At 30.2% G+C, this 19,626-nt stretch overlaps 2 protein-coding genes across 2 annotated transcripts; one reads left to right on the top strand and one right to left on the bottom strand.

Annotated features, from left to right (window-relative positions):
* Positions 1-4,575: 4,575 nt before the first annotated feature.
* On the top strand, positions 4,576-7,428 carry LOC120091167 (ras-related protein RABE1a-like). Its single transcript, XM_039049058.1, has 8 exons — positions 4,576-4,888; positions 5,464-5,536; positions 5,635-5,735; positions 6,134-6,199; positions 6,484-6,581; positions 6,703-6,765; positions 6,896-6,988; positions 7,118-7,428. The coding sequence occupies exons 1-8, from the start codon at positions 4,816-4,818 to the stop codon at positions 7,199-7,201; spliced, it is 651 nt and encodes a 216-aa protein (XP_038904986.1). The 5' UTR covers positions 4,576-4,815; the 3' UTR covers positions 7,202-7,428.
* Positions 7,429-7,589: 161 nt separating this feature from the next.
* On the bottom strand, positions 7,590-15,618 carry LOC120091166 (type I inositol polyphosphate 5-phosphatase 8). The gene is made up of 11 exons (XM_039049057.1): positions 15,358-15,618; positions 14,586-14,677; positions 14,400-14,484; positions 12,852-12,911; positions 12,445-12,514; positions 11,435-11,539; positions 9,148-9,523; positions 8,857-9,059; positions 8,664-8,772; positions 8,422-8,579; positions 7,590-8,311 (listed from the first exon to the last, which is right to left on the bottom strand). Exons 2-11 carry the CDS (start codon positions 14,613-14,615, stop codon positions 8,044-8,046), a joined length of 1,464 nt encoding a protein of 487 aa, XP_038904985.1. The 5' UTR covers positions 14,616-14,677; positions 15,358-15,618; the 3' UTR covers positions 7,590-8,043.
* Between the last annotated feature and the right edge of the window lie 4,008 nt (positions 15,619-19,626).

Below are 19,626 nucleotides of genomic sequence, written 5' to 3'. Positions count from 1 at the left end.
TTATATTTCATGATGCATGAGCATGATTTCTTGTAATTTTATCATGCCAATAACTATATTATAACACTTATAATATATGATGTATGAATAAAATGCATAATCTAATGTGGGTTTTAAATCTATATGTCATACACTATGACATATAAACCAACATACATCTCATGTACATTAAATAAAAGTTGATGAACCGGGATAACTAGCCTCAAATCCTAAAAAAAAACAAAGGTAAATATTACAAAGAGCAATGAATCACCGGTTCAAACAGGTGAACCGGGTCTTGAACCTCTGGGTGAAGCTCATTGTCTTCTTGATCGTGTAACAAATCCTTGTGATCATCTACACGACAGATAAACTATTTACTCAATCGTTTAGCAACGTTGTATGAGCATAAACGATCGTTTAACAACGATCGTGTACTTTTGACTATGCGATAAAGCATAAGTTCACACGATCGTGCAATACAAGCCTCACATGATCAAGTAGACGACAACGACGCAGTGAAGTACAATCGTCTAAATGATCACTGAGCAAGCGTAAGGTGTCGTATACCGTGTGATTGTGTAGTCAGTGACTATGTGATGAAGCATGCTGAACTACACGGTCGTTTAGTGCGCACGCCTTTTATTAAACGATGAGCATCAAATACTCTATGCGATCATCTACCTCAAGTGTCCACGCGATTGAACAACCAACGGTATGCGATAGAGAAAACTCTTTATCCCATCGTTTAGCCAATTTTCAACGATTCTTTAGCTTGGGCTACACGATATGACCAACCTTTGGTCTTCTTCCTCAATGAGAACTTCATCTCCATGCTTCGAAACTTCATCACGAACGACTCAAAAAACATCAAACACTTTGAATACATACTCGATTGTTTGTTAATTATGCCCAAAAACGCAAAGGCCCTTGCAAATTAACACTTTGTAATCTTAAAAAAAAAAAAAAAAAAAAAAAAAAAAAAAAAAAAAACTTTAAACGGAGACAATCATCCCGTAAACATCCTTCAACACATCCACAAACACAATTAAGCCTTAAACATATTGCAAAACAAACTTAAAACCCACCAAGACTGTAAAAGAAGTTCAATACAAAAATGGTATTTGGAATAACATAACAACCTAGCTTTGATAGCAATTGAAGGAAATCATAATCAGAGATTTCCATAAGCAACGAAAGTGGATCGTTCCAAATTTCATTTAGATTGAACACAAATAATTACAGTCTAACCAGAAACTAATAAGTTATGCATCAATAAAAATTACAACATGCTATAATAGATTCAAATGATAGAGTATGTGTACCTTTGAAAAATCATTCTTCAAGAATCTCTCGAACGAAGTCCAATGCGTCCAAAATCAACACATGAATACAATGAACAAACTGCGACCAACAACACGAACAACTTGATGCTCCTCGAACCCAATTGAGTCAAACTAAATTCACGAACAAAGTAAGGACACTACCACAAGTGTTACTTTGGTATTCTCGATGTGATAATATAGGAGTTGTGGGCTCTGTATGTTCTTGGATTGAGGAAGAGATGAGATATATGATCGAGTAAGTGGGAGATGAAAATTTGTCTATCACATAAATGATATACTCGATCGTTTAGTAAATGAAGCCTATCGCATAGACTTTGCTACTCGATCGTGTAGCTACGATCAATGAGTAACTATCGCATAGTCAACCCAGCTCGATTGTTTAGACTCTGTCAACGCTATCGCTTAGTAAAACTTTTTTACTTGATAGCTTTTTCCATGAGAATTTTCCGAATGAATTCAACCATAATTTTAAGGGGGGGGGAATTCTTTTTATCTCACGGTCACCATAAGACTTTCGATAACCTCTCACTCAATCTGTTATTAGATAAAAATAAATTAATTATCATATAATCAATATATTATAAATAAATATGATAACCAACTTATCATATTATATTTATAATCTATAATTTTAATATTTCATCATATAAAACATATAAACCATAGTTTTTTTTTTTTTTCCTATTTTGTGGTACTTAATATAAATCATCTTTATATTTATTTCTCCAATTAATGTATTTAATACATCACCACGATTATATCACATATAATTTGAACACTTCAATTCAACCCAAAATCTGATTCTCAACTTGAACCCAGTGAGCTACCAAGGGGACGTTATGGATTTGAAGCTTGAAACGCCAACGGTACATTAATAGCTGACTAAACTCTTTAGTCACGAGATCCACCATCTCTTAACTGCCAAGCACTCCACTAAAGACCGACAGCTGCACTCTTCGTACTATACATATATTTTTGTATCCATATTAACCAATCAACAGTGTGATAACCCTTCACAAATTGCTCGTAAGTACAGCTAGGCCAATTTACCGTTTTGCCTTTGTAGTTACATTTAACTCCTTAAGCACCACTGATTTCTCTAATGAACAATAAGTCATAGTCCTACTATGATTGAGTCCTCTATTCCAAAGAAATGGTGTGGCCATTATGTTAAAGACCCGAAATCAGCCCTTAAGGGAGCAATTTATCTACTTACCCCTGCTTCGAGGAAGGAGTGCATTCCGTCTTGTGTAACTGAGTTCCCAGCTCCCCAATCAGACGAATCCCAAAAAAGGTAGGCTTGTTGAGTTGGCAATCTAGCCACTTTCACCCATACTAATCAAATAACCACCCTCATAGGCAGGAGTTCCCAAATACTCAGGATTAAGATCGTGTCACCTATGGTTGTTTTAGTGAAACGTAAGTCTCAATTATCAACGACGTTATGTAAAGAGACTAATCATCTCGTGGTCTGGTCTTATACAAATTCTTTGCATAGGATATCCTCGCTCACATGTCTTCACATGAATGGTCAGGATCAAACCATTTGTAGCACTTTACAACACTTGTAAATATCTACAAAGCGGGTCGTATCCATAGTGCCACCAGGATAAGACATCCCTCTTTTATCCTTATACTACATACCATTTAGGTTATCACTTAAGGCATGCCCCACTTGTATGTCTCATATACATGCTTAAGTTTACATAAAATAACCACAAATCTTAGTTTATTGGATATGAGTAAATGCAAATAAAATAATATTTATTTTATTAATAACAATGTGTACAAACTGTTTACAAACTACGAGACTATGGGAGAATTAGGACACTAATCCCAACACTACAATCTTCGTGTGCCCAACTTCGACGACTACTGATAGAAATAAAACGGTGGGTTTAATTACCCACCATTTTATCATTCTCACTCTCACCCATTTCCACGCGTTTTTGTTACTCTCCCAACTCCATCAATTACTTTTTTGTTTCTCTCTCTCAGGTTCTTTTCACATTTACTCCCCATCTCTCATATTTTCTCTTATTTCACCGTCTGGTTCGTCTTTCTCATTTTCTCTCTCTTTTCTCTGTCTGACTCGTATGGGCTTTATTTTCCCTTTTCTTTCTCAACTCCTCCTTTCTCTTTTTTGATTTTCTTTCTATGGCTGTTCTTTTAGATCTAATTATTCTTATTCTATTTCAATAATATTACATATGACGTCCTATTATTGTTTCACTAAACAAAAGTTCAATCATCTATCCTTTGGTGTTTTCAAATATTATATAATTCTAATGAAATAGTGGAATTTAAGATTATGGCTTAAGTTTAGTTTAGTTTTTATTTTTTTATTTTTTTTTAAAAAATAATAAAGAATAAAGGTAGTCTGTACACTGATTCAACATAATAGTAGTACACTGATTCAACATAATAGTAGAAAAAATAGACATCAATATTTTTTAAATCATTTATCCGGTTTTAGAAAAAGGTAAATCCATATTCCACGAATTGGTAAAAAAAAAAAAAAAGACTATTGGTTGGTTTTATGATTTAAATTATAAGATTTTTTTTTAAACATTTAAGTTTCATCCCTTATATCTAAAACAATGTCAACAGTTTCATTTGATGACACTAATCCTTTCAGTTCCTTTTAATTTTTACGGTAATTAATGATTAAGTTGAGTTTTTGAATGGAATAATAACTTCTATTTGAGTGTTTAAAAAAATGAATTTAAAATTTTGTGTTCTGTATATGAATGCTTTGTAGAGAATTTATTATGTTTTTGAATGGAAAAGAGTTGGAAGTTTTTTTTTTTAGAAAAATTTATCTTAGAAAAGCTATAAAATATGTATATAGTTGAAAATTAAAATCAATAATAGCAAAAAAAAAAAAAAAAAAAAAAAAAAGACAAAATCAATTTCATTTATAAAAACAATACCAAATACCTCAACTCAACTTAACTTTGCATACCAAAAACAAATAATGTAAATCTCCAGATAATAATTACAACTCAACTCAACTCAATTAACTCTCTGTTTATATTGCATATCAAACGTCCCCTAAGAGTTATGGGAGATCTATAAAATAAATAAATAATAAACTATGAAATTATTTAATAAGGTGTGAGATCCTTTTTCCTATTTTTAGCCACAACCGAAACGACGTCGTACACTCCTGAACAACTGCTCAGAAGAAGTGCCCCTAGAAATGAAGGCGCGGATTCATAGATTCGTTCTCGTCCATCAGATCAACGCAGATATGGAATCGTATGAAAATCCACCGGTCACGGAGTTCTCCCCCCGTAGCCTTAAGACTGAAACCTGGAGCAATTAAAAAATAATAATAAATAAAAAAGAAAAAAGAAAAAGTTTCCGCTCCCGGAAAACGATTTCAACGGCCGTTCGGTACCGCCGTACCAAGCGACGCCATCCCCCTCGTCGAATCTCTCATTGCCATTCTCTCCAGATCTTGTAGCTGTCCTTTTCGTTCTTCTCAATGGCTGCTCCACCTGCACGAGCTCGAGCCGATTACGATTATCTCATCAAGCTTCTGCTGATCGGCGACAGCGGTGCGTTAATTTTGCTCTCTTGCGTTGTTCGAGTTGCGATCTCGTGGTTTCGTTAGATTTAGAATCACTAATTGTGAAATAACTGGTTGTTAATCGGAAATTTACTTTTGTATGCGAATGTTCGATATCGTTTCATTAATATAGACGATTTGAGTATTTCTCTGTTGGAATCTAGAGTGCATATTAGTTGTTGATGAATCAGCGGTGAAATTTTTCGGAATAATTTGTCATTGGTGTGATTAGAGAATGTTGTTATAGTTTTTGTTTTGTGGCAGTCGTGTAATATCGATAGGAATTTGTTTTTCTGCTTGGACTCCTTAATTATAAGCTCACGAGCTTTTTCTTGTGATTGTGATATGATGAGAGGAGTTCAAGATTAGAATGTATAATAAGCTGCTGATGGATTGGCGGTGAAGTGCCTGAAAGGATTCGTCATTGACTCATTTGTAGGACAAGAGAATGTTGTTTTAGCTTTTGTTTCGTGAGAGTTGTATTGTACCGGTAGGATTTCGGGTTTCTACTTCGGCTCCTAAATTACAAAATCACAAGCTACTTCTTCTGACATGATAAGGCAGGTGTGGGAAAGAGTTGCCTTCTTTTGCGGTTCTCGGACGGCTCCTTCACCACTAGTTTCATCACAACCATAGGGTACGTGCATTCTACATTGTGATATCGAAATTAATTTTATTTCTCCTTTACTTTATTTGCCTGGCCTTCCTGATCTCGCTTTGGTTGTACTCGAACAGCATTGATTTCAAGATTAGAACCATTGAGCTTGATGGAAAACGAATTAAATTGCAAATTTGGGATACTGCTGGTCAGGAGCGGTTTAGAACAATTACAACTGGTCTGTATACATTTTTATCGTCTACTCTTATTAGCATTATTGGAATATGCAACTGTAGAATGGTTCTAGAGGTCCTTTTCGTTTCTTTCTACTTTCATCCTATGTTCTTTTTCATGCAAATCTTAAAATTTCTGCACGATTGCTCTCATATAAGTGTTTGCAATCCTTGATCTCCATCCTTGTTTTCAGTACCTGATGAATGGGGACATATTCTTTTTTCCTTTCTTAATTGTATTATTATCGATGTGATACTTCTTATGTAGATCTACATGCTGACTAAGTTTCAGACACTCGATTTTTTATAAGGATCTGATCTCATTTGTGTAGTTTTCATATGTAAATGTTTCTGCTTTTTTTGGGAGGTTTACTAAGTTCCAAGCAATTCTTTATTTCTGCAGCTTACTATCGTGGAGCCATGGGTATTTTGCTAGTGTATGACGTCACGGATGAATCATCATTTAACAGTAATTCTTCTCTATCTTAAACCAAAGGTTAAAAATCTGAAGATGCTTGTTGCTCTTCTAAGTTCATAGTAGGAAGCCTAGAGTTGGTTCAGATATTTCTCCGTCGAAGATACTTGTATTAGAGTAGCATTTGTAATCATTTATTGCGTTGAGGAACATCTCTCTCTCTCTCTCTCGCTCTCCTTCATGGCATTATCTTTTTATTTTTATTTTCAAGATCTTCGTTCCTGTCGAGGTATGATTATTTTCCTCTTTCCTTACTTTCTTTCTTTTAATTAATTCAGACATTAGGAATTGGATTCGCAACATTGAACAACATGCTTCTGACAATGTCAACAAGATACTGGTGGGTAACAAGGCTGATATGGATGAAAGCAAAAGGGTATGCACTTTTTCACGGTTTTGTTACTTCAACTTGTGTGCTTGCACATCTACTTCCCTCAGAAATCTATGAATGTTCAAGTCTCAGTGAATTGGTAATTGAAAATGGAACTTTCATTCAGGCTATTCCTACATCAAAAGGTCAAGCTCTCGCAGATGAGTACGGCATCAAGTTTTTTGAGACTGTGAGTAAAATAGTTGACTGTTCTTGAATTTGTTTCCTCCTGAATAGTAGTTTAGACTTTAGATCACATGTCTTGAAGATGTTGTATTGTGTGTGTATATATTTTGAACTCAAGATGTTTTATATTTCAGAGTGCAAAGACAAATTTGAATGTGGAAGAAGTTTTCTTCTCCATAGCTAAGGATATCAAGCAAAGGCTTGCTGACAGCGACTCCAAGGCTGAGGTATGAACCTTTTTAGGTTTTATGGCCCACAATTTCTTCTGTTGATTTATTATGCGATGCTTTGTGCATGAATCTGTTTTGGTTGTCCATGTACTGAGCCTTTCTCTCCCCCCTGTTGGGAAAATGCAGCCTCAAACAATCAAGATAAACCAAGCGGATAACGGAGCAGGGGCTTCTCAAACTGCTCAGAAGTCAGCTTGTTGTGGATCTTAAGACAGCTACACTAAAGGTGGTTTATTTGCAAGGCAATACAATTAGGTTACTCGTGCTTCATTTTCTGTCATTTTTTTTCACTAGTACTATAATAGAACTCAATTTGGGAGTTCATAGTAAATCCTTTATCTGGAAATTAATTATATGGTTCATCTGCCCCGTATTTTATTTCAAACTGCAAAAGAAGTTTCATATTTTAATGTAAGTCCATTTCGTAGTTGAGTTTACAAGTGTTTCATAAACTGAATCTCTTTAATTAGTAATGGAAGTTGCAGGCTGAGTCTACTCCATCTCTGTACCCATTTTCTAAATCAGTTCTTTTTCTGTGGTTGGAATGAAAACCATAAAAGACGATGAACTTTCAGTTAGTTAGAATATGAACATATACTTGTATGAAACTTGCCGTTAAATATAAACATGTTAGAATAGATAAATCCAGGGATGCAGTCATCATTCTTCCCATTTCCCATTTTTTCTAGCTTTCTTATATACTTCTGCTGCCCACCCAACTTTTTATCATTAACATTCCCAATTATATATCTACAAATTTCTCAAAAAACTATATCAAAATTTTGAGCTTGACGCCCACATCTTGCTTGATTTGATTCCTTTTCCTTAAACAAAATAAAAGAATCACCAGACTGAAATGTATGGTTGACCCACAAGCACGATTTATGTGCTTCATAGCTCAAGCACTTGAGATCTATCAGTCACCACGCCTACTGTTGATTGGTCGATGGCGGCCAGATTGGCTATAGCCTTAAGCTTGCAGCTTTCAGTTTTCAGCTGTTGGAAACTTGGAAATCAAATATACATTGGTTACTTTCCAAGACTAGTTACGGTTACTGAAGGGAGGTGTCAGTCGTTTCCGCCCTGAGCAAGAGTTCTTCAGCTTGGATTTTGGCTGTACATAAAGATGACAAGGCAGTGTCGATTGACGGTTTTGTTGCAGCAGCAATGTTAGAGTTGGCAGTTGCCAGATTTTTGTTTGCCAAGTCAACTTGGACTGAAAACAGTGAATAAACAGGTCTGTGATCTGAGAATCTAGACTCCCCTCTAACATACCACATCTGCTTCATTCCTACCCCTCTCCATAATATCCGATCGCACCTATCAAGTGTTCGATAAAAAGAAACCAATCAGAAATATTTACCCTTCTTTGCAGGTTAATAAGCTTCATCTTTTGCAGGTGAGATTTTGCAAGAATTGACAAAACATACCAAGCTGGAGTGCGGCGTTTCTCTTTGGATGGCTTGGAGTTGGAGGTCAATGCAACATAATGGTCAGAATTGGTGATATATTTGTAAGTTGGAGCAAACTGTATTCTTCCTTCTTCCCACCCTTTAAACACTCGACCAGCTCGTTGCTCTAACCTTAGCTGCCAAACATCAAATAAAAAGAAATCAAATTTTAAAGTTCAGAATCTAGTTGATTCAAAGTTTCCATCCGGAATCAAACTCACCTGATCTTTCTCTAGAAGTGCCTGCCAATCGTTTTTTCTAAGAAGCTCGTGTGTTTCCCCACAGCCAGTCAAAAGCCGATAGTTCAGATCCCCAAGCCAGATGACCTTGCTGCATATACATTGTTGTTAGAATCATACGAGCGGTTTGATTTGATCGAGTTAATAGGAAAAGAAGAAAGGGAAGGGAATTTACTCATGATCCAATATGGTCTCAGGAGGAGGTGGCTGTGCTCTAGTTGTAGCTCTACAAGAATGTGAAAACCTAGTTTTCTTCAAAATTTCACTCACATCTGAGTTTCTTTTTACTTCATCACCTTCCTTCTCCCCAGAGGTCAAATGGGTGCATACAAAGCAAAATGTTGTTTGGTTCAATGTCATGCTAATGGACACAGATCCCTATCAATGCACCACAAAACATCATTCGGGTTCGACTTGAACTCGATTACTCCGAGTTTTTTTATATATATACATAATTATAGCTTACCTTGTTACCAAGAAACCCCATAACGCCTCTTCCGACGTTGGAGACCTTCAAATTCGAGACGTGTTTATAAAGATTCGCTCGAACCCACACACACAAGAAAATGCCCACCATCTGTTTGCTTGCTGCAAGACAATACCGTCGCTGCATTGGGTTACCGGGCGAAAACACCCCGGTTTCATTGTCGTCTTCTAAAGCGAGCAAGTCGGAGAAACTATGCCTCGGCTTCTGGGGCGCTTGCTGCTGGTTTTTTGATGTCGGAGAATCAACGTCGTCGGTGTTGAGGGCTTGGTGGATGAGGGATAGCCACTGGGCAGCAGGGCCACTATCTCCCGCCCCAAGCACATTGCCTGCATTTAGGGGCACGATTTCTTGGAACCTATTAATAAATATTACAGAATTAACTTACAAAACATTGTTGACTTTCAATAGCAATCTCTCATGAAGAAGTCAAATTTTAAATTCAATTTATTAATTTTTAAAATTCATTATTAGGATTTCCACAATAATTAAACATAGTCTACATCCTACAAATCTTATTTTCAAAGCATTTCATTTTCAGCCGACTCTCATTTTCCTTTTTTTTTTTTTTTTTGCTCTGAAATGCCCCTAACATATGAATTAATTCAAAGATCTAACAAATCTTCCCAAAAAAAAAAATGTCATTTTATTTTCTTTTCAAAGACAGAGTGACAAGAAAGTCTTTTCCCCTTTTAAACAAAAAACTTCCCTAGTTTTACATTGTTTTGAGACTTTGAGTTTCAACCAAAAACAAAAGTTAGAAAGAGAAAGGCACTAACAAAATGGGAAGTTCAACTAACTAAACAACAACCGCTCACGGTGGCGCGTGAGCAGCTAGAGAGATAAGGAGAGGAAAGAGGGTTGGTGGGCAGTAAGTTAGTGATAGGCAATATATTGAAATGACTCTTCAAGTACACAATTCTAGGGAATCATTATACTTTATTAAAAAAAACAAATTACCCACTTTTTCAATGTTAAGGGTGTGAGTAGAGGCTCGGTTTTGAGTAAATTACAAAGCCGAAATTTAGAGGTAGAGTAGAAAAGTTTAACGCTTCATTTTGGGTTGTCATAGTTTTTAAAATAATTGTTGGCAACTATGTTTTTAAAAAAATCAGTCATGAAAATGTGTATGTTAGAGTGTTTGAAAAATAAATACAAAATATCTTATTTTAGATACAATAATGAAAAATAAATACAAAATATCTTATTTTAGATACAATAATGAAAAATAAATACAAAATATCTTATTTTAGATATAATAACTAAAATAGACTTATAATATTTTTTAATTTAAAATTTAAAATAACTGTTTAATATGATAAAATTTGTTCGTTATAGATCAATTTTTAAATATTAAGAAAAATAGCTTTATTTTAAAAAAAAATCAATATGGTATATTTTTTTATAAAAAATTGATACATTTAACTTATAAAAAATAGAAAACATATTTGATTATGTGAGAAATAGATAAATATATAAAATAAATCTTCTTTTTAAAATATAAAATTGAAAACTAAATATTAATTAAAAATAATACTTGATTTTAGGAAAATCTAGAAATTAGTAGGATATTGCTTTTAAAGTAGACGTAAAATTAACGTTTTTTAAAGTGATTTTAACTTATTTAATTAAATATGTTTTACCAAACGCAAAAAACTATTAAGATTTTTTTTTTCAAATGACTTTTTGATATAGCTAACCAAACGTAGGCTAGTCTCGTTTCATAATAGTTTATTTTTTCGTTTATTAAAATTAAATTTGTAAACACTACTTCAACTCATAGATTTATTCAATTTGTTATTCACTTTTTTCCGATACTTTCAAAAACAAAGTTAAGTTTTAAAAACTAAAATCAGTAGTTTCTAAAAATTTGCTTTGTGTTTTGAATTTTGACTAAAAATTCAAATCCTCATATTAAAAGGTGATAACAATAACCAGTAACAAAAAAAAAATAAAAAATAAAAAATAAAAAATTGTTAATGAATGAAACTTTAATAAATCATGTTGCAAGAAGTTTGAATAGGAAGGATGCAAGTTTAACAAGTCAAGCCTGAGCTTGGTAAACCTTTGCCTTCAGTCAAGAATTAGACTTAAGAAGTCAATTCATGCACCAAAGTCCTCAAATAATATTACCAAATTAGAATTTGCACCTCAATTTTTTTTTTATAATGACAAAAGGTTTAAGTGTTTTTTTTTTTAAAAAAAAGATCATCGATAGATTGAAAAGAAACAAACACAATTTTCAAAAAATGAGAAAGAGAGAGCATACCCAAGAACATAAATGTCAATTGAAGTTGGAGAGTTGAGCCAATCCCTCAAGTTCAAGCCATCCTTTGGTGACTTTCCTCCCACATTCCATGTTCCCACCAACATCCTAATTCCCCCAATTGAATCCAAAAACAATAATCTTAGTGCGTCGAGAAAATTTCTAATACTACAATCATATCATACGATTTCATATTATATTTATCGAAATTTAAAGTATCAACACATACAATTCCGCTTTTTAAAAAAATACAGAAATTAAAATTATCCTATCTATTTCGATTTATAGATGTATCATATGTAAATAGATAGAATTGTTTGATTCTTATATATTTTTTCGAAGGAAAAAAAAAACCCTTCTATATGATGATACAATTTTTTTTTTAAAAAAAAATGTCCACTTACTATTTTTAATTTTATTAAACAAAAATTATTAGAGAAACTAAAAACAAATACTAAACCCTAAAAAAAGTTAAGAAGCTAAAAAAAACATGAAGTATGAAATTCAAAAATTAGAGAAGCAAATTAAAGACTCATTTTCTTTTTCAAAAAATTTGGTTACAAAGCACTTTTAGTCCCTAAATCTTGGTGTATAACAATTTAGTATCTATCCTTTAAATTTTGTAATAATTTAATACATGAACTTCATAATGTAACAATTTAGCCTCTATACTTTGAAATTTGTGACAATTTAGTTTCTATTAAAAACTAAGAATTTAATGATTTCATGCATAAATACATCATTAAACTAATTAGAGACTCAATATTTTGTAAAATATAAAGTTTACATCATGAAATATTAAAAGTTAACATCTAATATTAATAAATTTTTTACGTGAGAAACTAAATTGTTAAAATTTTGAAAGTATAAAAATTAAATTGATACATGAAATCACTGTAAAATTGAAAATACAGATACTAAATCGTTACAAACTAAATTTCAGAAACAAAATTGTTCCTCTCGAAAAAGGCTCAACATCAAAAATGATTTTTAACCAAGAAAAAATTAATTACCTCAGGTCAAGAGATTCACTGTGGGGCTTAGCTTTAAGTCCACTTGTCTTCTCTATTGTCCACCTTTCGACTAGATATTCAAGAGACCCAATCAGAAACAAACACGTGGAACTTACATATAAAATAACAAAAACCCTAGAGCCTATACTCTGCAAAAGTCAGGACTACACACTAAGTCTTGCACCCGAATCCTCCACCGTCCACGTGGCACAGATCCCAAAGACGGCAGAGTTTTTCAACTCTATTTTTTTTCATGATGGGTTATTAATTAAAAGTCTTTTCTCTTTATTGTCCACTGATCAAATCAGGTAAATTGATCTGACGGTTCGGAAGTGCCTGAGATCTGTAGAAAATTATTATTACTGCGACGCTGCACAGTAAATTATTTAAAAGAAAAAAAAAGTTACCTCCGATATCTTCTTCCGGCACGACGGCGCAGCGGTCTTGATCGGAACAGCTCCTCCTCTCTATTAAACAAAAAACCAAAACGACAAATCTAACTAAAAATTTATTTAAATCGAACCGATCAATCTAAAACCCATTAGAAATTTTATTAGTGTAACCATTTACACTGTTGTGATTCGATTCGATAACATTTTCGTTTTTGAATTTTGTGCTTGCTTACTTCAATTTTTTTTTTTTTTTTTTTTTTGTTATGGTTTCAAATTAAATTTTCAGCTAAATTTCAATTAAAAGAATAATTAAACTTAATTTCCAAAAACTACATAACTAAATCGTTATCATTTCTAGATTTATTCTATTTTAATTTTTACAATTTTAAGTGTTTTGTACTTGTAAATGTATTTGTTCGTTTGAAATTCATCCGTACATGACTTGTAAAAACTACACGAAATCACAAGTTTATTCATTAAACTTTAGAAATGGCATCTATTTCATCCCATTCGCTTCAAGTCATTGAATTTTTAATTATATATTATTGTTTTAAATTCAATTGAGGCATGAAATTTAAATTTAAATTTATTAAACAATTAATTTTTTAAAATTTCGAAAACATTAGAAACCTTATAGGCACGAAATTAAAAGCCCAATCATAAAGGCATAACAGACACAAATCTAAACTTTTCAAAACTAAAAATAAGTCTCTGTTATTAATTTGTGATTATCTTTTACCAAAAGAAAAAGGCTAACATATAAATTTTTTTTTTTTTTTTTTAATCAAGATATTCACTTAAAGCTTTTTTTTCTTGAAAACTCACTTAAAGTATTTTTGTTAACAGAAATTTATTGTTGTTATTATTATTGCTATTATTATTATTATTAAATTGGGAATTATTTTTATTATCTTAAAAATACAAAAATTAAATTTATTCATTTAAAAATATATAGACTAAATAAAACAAATCTTAAAATACAAAAACTAAAATAGTATTTTGAATCTAAAAATTACTCTTGTGGAGCATATTTTTAAGAAACCATCAGTAACGCAAATTTCAAACTTAAATTTGAAAATATGATTAAAAAATTGTTGAACGAGGCCCCAAAATTCCCCAAAAGACAGCTTCAAAAGCTGTCATTGACTAGATTTTACATATCAAGGTAATGCAAAATGTGAATTTTATTAAATTGTTAACAGATAATTTTGAAATTATTAAATTTATCATTTTAAAATTAGTCCAAAGCTTAATTTTAATTGTTTGTAACTTTTAAAATTGCAGTAAATTTTTTTACAGATGTAGCAAATGTACAACTATTTAAAAATTTAAAAAAAAAACCAGATTAAATTTTACTATTTTATATAAATAATTTATCTGATTTTTCTATTTTTAAAAATCCCCTAAAATAAATTATAAAACTAAATATTAAAGTCATACAAAAATAATTTAAACCTTTTCTAAGTTTCAAACATGTCCTAAAATCAGTTAAAATTCTCTTATATTTACTTTTAACATGAAAAAATTAACCTCAAGTCTAAGTTAAAATTCTCTTAAATTTACCTTGAGTGACGAAATCGGACTGAAAACCATGCTTGTCGGCCGGAAAATTCAGCCAGTTTCTCGCAACAACCCTGGGCCACGACGACTACGGCGGAGAAACAAGTCGACAAAACATCATAAGCAAAACCCAAAAAACGACATGTCGGAAAATTATTCAATCTCCATCCTTAAATAACAATCTCTTACCTTAAAGATCTTCCCTCGTTTCATTCCCATTGCTCCGTCGCCGTCAACCGAATCTAAATCCTTTTTCTTTTTTTCCGGCCAAAAACCGCCGACTAAAACGGCGGAGGCCAATGATTGCAAAAATATCCAATTCATAAATTAGTAATGAATGGTAATATATTTTTTTCCTTTAAAAAAAAAAAATCTAAAAGTAAGTAATTAAAAAAAAAAAGAGTAATTAAGTGGTTGATTAATAATAAAATTGCAACTGGGGTTTGAAACAGACTTTAATTATTATTGTTTTAATTAACGTTTTCAACGGTAATATAAAAGATCCAATTGCAGGAAAAAATGGAGACAGCCAGCCTCCGGCAAACAACCAAAAACAGAGAAAATGAAATATCAATAAAATAGTACACAAAGAAATTTAATTAAATAAAATTAAAATTTTTTTAATTGAATTTTCAGCAACCCATTTCAGATCTTATGAAGATGCTCAAATCCCAGTTCCCAAAAAGTTATATTTTTTTCTCGGAATTCCAACTGGGATTTTCTCGGGAAAAGTTCCTGAGAAAATTCCTTCTATTGGAAAATTTTCTAAAAGAAAATTATGGATTGCAATAAAATTTGACTGTATTTATGTAAAAAAAGAAATTGCAACTCAAGAAAATGATGGGATTGGTTAAAATGGTGAGATCAGAAGAGGAACAAATAAGTAAATAAAATTAAGTAGAGAAACTAATGAAGGTAAAAATTAGGAGAATTGGGAGTGGGAAATTAATTAATTACTTACCGAAGAAAGAGGGTAATTTTTATTTCAAGAAGACATGGTGGTTGAGATGGAGATTAGTGGAAAAAGAGGGGTGGTGCGGCGGCCGGAGGAGGAGATGGGGGCGGAGGAGAGGGCGGAGGAGAGGAGGTTGAAGGCGGGGATTTGAGGTGTAATTGTAAAGTAGAAAGAAAGGGGAAGTAGTTGGTGTTTGTTAACAAGTATTCTAAAAAAATGGTTTTGTTTGTTTTGAAAGAGAACTCCCACTGCTGCTTCTCTTCTACTACCTTTTATGCAAAGGCGACGCCTTATTTTATTTTATTTTTTTTAAAAAAGAGACATTATGATATTATATATACATACATTGAATGGTTAAATATTTTTTTTTATCAAAGTTTTAGATCTAGTTTTAATTTGATTTGGAGAAGTCTAGAAGTTTAGATGATTAGTTCTTAGGTTTTTGAGTTAAGTTTCAATTTAGTATCTTAATTTTAAAATATTATAATTTTCCTCTTAACATTTGAATTTATTTCAATTTAGTTATTAAGATCAGAGATTTACACTTTTAACCTTGATTTTCATTAAATATTCATTTTTTATTGTTTGTATTAATGTATATTAATAAATTTTAAACAACTTAATTAATTAAGTTTCACTTTTTTCTACATTTTTTTAAATAGAAAAATTTACTTCATCATTGTTTTAAACTAATTAATAAACATTGACACCAATGATTTAAAATGAGTATTTACTGAAAATTTTAAGTTAAAAATGTAAAACCTTGATACTTATGGACCAAATTGAAACAAAACTCAAATTTCTATGGTAAAATTGTAACATTTTGAAACTTATAGATTAAAATGAAACCAAAATCAAATCTTAAATATTAAATGTGTAATATTTTGAAATCTCGAGACCATATAGAAACTATACCCAAAACCTATGACCAAAAATGTATTTTCCTTAAATATTTTATAATAACATGGTTTAAATATTGATTTAGTTCTTCTATTTTTTTTCTTTCGGTTCATTTTGGTTCTTCTTGTACTTTCAACTTCAATTCATTTTAGTCTTTAAACTTTCAAAGAGTGATTATTTTAATCTCTAAAAAATAAATAAAATTGAAAATGAAAGGAGCAAGATGGTTACTTTTTTCAAAGTACAATGACCAAAATTAACATTTTAAAAGTACACGAGTCAAAAAGAACAAAATTTGAAAATGTAGAGACCAAATTGGTCACTTTTAAAATATGGAGAACAAAGTAGTATTAAATCTAATTACATTTATAGTGCCAACATGAGTATAACTGAAGTATAGTATTTATATTGTTAAATTTGAAGTTAGAAGTCCAATTCTAGCTATTTGTCAAAATAATAACAATAATAACATTTATAGCTTTGTTTTGGAGGTAAAAATAACTAAATTGTTAATTATCTTTTTCATTAAAATTGTCATTGACATTGACCTTTCGATATATTCATAAAATTGAAAAATCAATATTCTAAACTTGCTTTTAAATTAATGACATGTCTTCGTATTTTTTGTTTTCAACTATATTTAGTTTTTAAGGTTTGAGTTTGATTTTAATTTAGTTATTAAATTTCAAAATGTTACTAGTTTACTCTTAAAATTTAAGTTTTATTTCAATTTGGTCCATAGGATTTAAAGTTTACACTTTTAACTTTTAATTTTTCACTCAAATACTCGTTTTATGTCTTTGCCGTTGATGTCCGTTAATTAGTTTAAAATAATTTTAAAGTGAACTTTCAAATTTAATTTTAATTACGATAAAAAACAATGAAACTTAATTAATTATAATTATAAGAGTTTTTTTAATTAATTAATAGACATTAACACTCGAGACATATAATTAAAATTTAGTGAAAATATGAGATTAATAGTGTAAATCGTGAAATCTAAGGATCAAATTAAAATAAAACTCAAATCTCAAATGTAAAGCTACGACATTTTGAAATCGAAACTAAAATAAAACTAATCTCACAATCTAATGATTAAAAGCATAACATTTTGAAACTTAGACCAAATAAAAACTAGGCCCATAATCTATGAGATATTTTTTCTCCAGATTTTAATTATAGTATTCCATACGTTTTGGATAACTATAATTGTTTTATATTTTAGTAATTATGAGAATAAGAGATTGAATTTTCGACCTCATTCGTTTCATTTGTAAATGATCGTTCTATTTAAAATCTTATCACAAAAATAAAACAGTGAAAACCACGTGCAAACTAAACTAAAATGGAAAGTACACACATAGTTAACTAGAAATTCTGACTTTCTTTCTTTTTTTTTTCTTTTTAAAAAATTATTATTATCAACCAATCTTTAACATTTACCAACGAAAATTGTATAATTGAAAAATATGAAACAAAAAAATAAGACTAAATTTAGAGAAACACATGGGACTAAATTGAAAGGTAGTACGAAATTAAAAAAAAAAAAAAAAAAAAAAAAAAAAAAAAAAAAAAAAAAAAAAAAAAAAAAAAAAAAAAAAAAAAAAAAAAAAAAAAAAAAAAAAAAACAAACAAAAAAAAAAAAAAAAACCAAAGCATATATAAACTATTGACTTTTATGTGAATAACAATGTTGTTATCCCTTAATTTTATATATAATGTTGTAATCATCATAATTAGAAATAAGTAGCAATAACAATTTAAACTTTAATATATATATAACAATTATATATGTGAATACGAGTCTAACTCAATAATAATAGACATGTATCCTTTCATAGAGATTGGACGTTCAAATCTACATACTTCACATTTAATTCACTAAAAAAACAATTACATTTAAAAATAAATTTTATGTTTGATCGATTTATCGATATTCACACCTTCATGAGAGTTTCTAATTAAACTGTAAAGCAATAAAGTTTAGAGTTAATAAAATCAAGTGAGTATAAATTAATTATATAAAGAACTAAATCGTTATGTATAGTAATTTTTTTTAATGACATGTAGGGTGAGAGAATCAGATCTATAATCACGATAATATATGTTTCATGTTAGTTGATTTATGTTTGTGTGGACTTATTCGTAATTATATAATCAAGAAGAAGTTTAAACTTTAAAAAAAAAAAAATTAAAATCAAACTTAGGCTCAAATATAGTGTAAATTAATACACTAAGAAAAGTCATACAAATGCTGTATTTGAAAAATGGAAAGAAGGTAAAATCTGTGATTTTTTTTTTTTAAAAATACATATTAACTATATATGTCATGAAATGATATTTTTCTATAATTAATCAATCATTATTAAGTTTAATATTCGTTTTTTCTACATTTTTTTTTGTCTTGGCACATCATTTTATTTTTATTGAATCCAATACAATTTTGCAATTAGACATAATTGTTTTTTTTTTCCCTTTTTAAGAATAATTTTGCATCACTCTATCATTGTCAGCATTTCCCTTTATATGTATCAAAGAAAATAATTATTTCACTTTAAAATAAAATAATTTAAAACAAAAGAAAATTGAATGGCTTTAAATCAACAAGTACCATATGATTTACAATAATGATTATAGCACTCTCTTATTTTCATTCATTACCCAAATGTACTTTCAGCCTCATATAGTTCTTTAATTATTACTTTATATTTAAAAAAATTGCAAGTGCAATAAGATAAATTTGGAAAATAAAATCCAACGAAAACATAACGTTTCAAAAAATATCTATATGTTCAATAGTATGCGATTGTTTTTAGTCGAATATTCCACTAAACTCATTTTAGATATTATATTAAAGCTAAAGTGTTGGTCCTTAGGGGAAAAAATAATAGTACATCTTATGAAGGGGAAAACACTACATTGATATAAAAATTGCTTTTCATGCATTTTGTCTTTAAATTGAATTTAAAGACAATGCATGAAAAGCAATTTTACCAAGTCAAAATTTAAAGACAAAATGTATGAAAAGCAATTTTACCAAGTCAAAATAAATTAAGTCAATGTTTGTCGTTGGCGGTGCCTTAAAGTCATTTAGAAAAAAATCTCCATAAAATAAATATATTAACATCATTAAAAAAAATAAATTAATTTCACGTCTACTTTAAAAATATTCTACTCCTAAAATCAAGTAGGATTTTTAATTAATATTTATTTTTCAATTTTATATTTTAAAAATAAGATTTATATTATATATTTATTTATGTATCACATAATTAAATTTATTTTTCTATTTTTTATGAGTTAAATGCATCAATTTTTTTTTTTAAAATGAAAATTTAATTTTATATATAGTACATGTTGAATTTTCCTTTGAAA

This window comes from Benincasa hispida, chromosome 11, assembly GCF_009727055.1.
Source record: "Benincasa hispida cultivar B227 chromosome 11, ASM972705v1, whole genome shotgun sequence".
Classification (NCBI taxonomy): domain Eukaryota; kingdom Viridiplantae; phylum Streptophyta; class Magnoliopsida; order Cucurbitales; family Cucurbitaceae; genus Benincasa; species Benincasa hispida.
The sequence above is the reverse complement of the archived record's forward strand: the minus strand, read 5'-3'. Positions and strand labels throughout refer to the sequence as shown.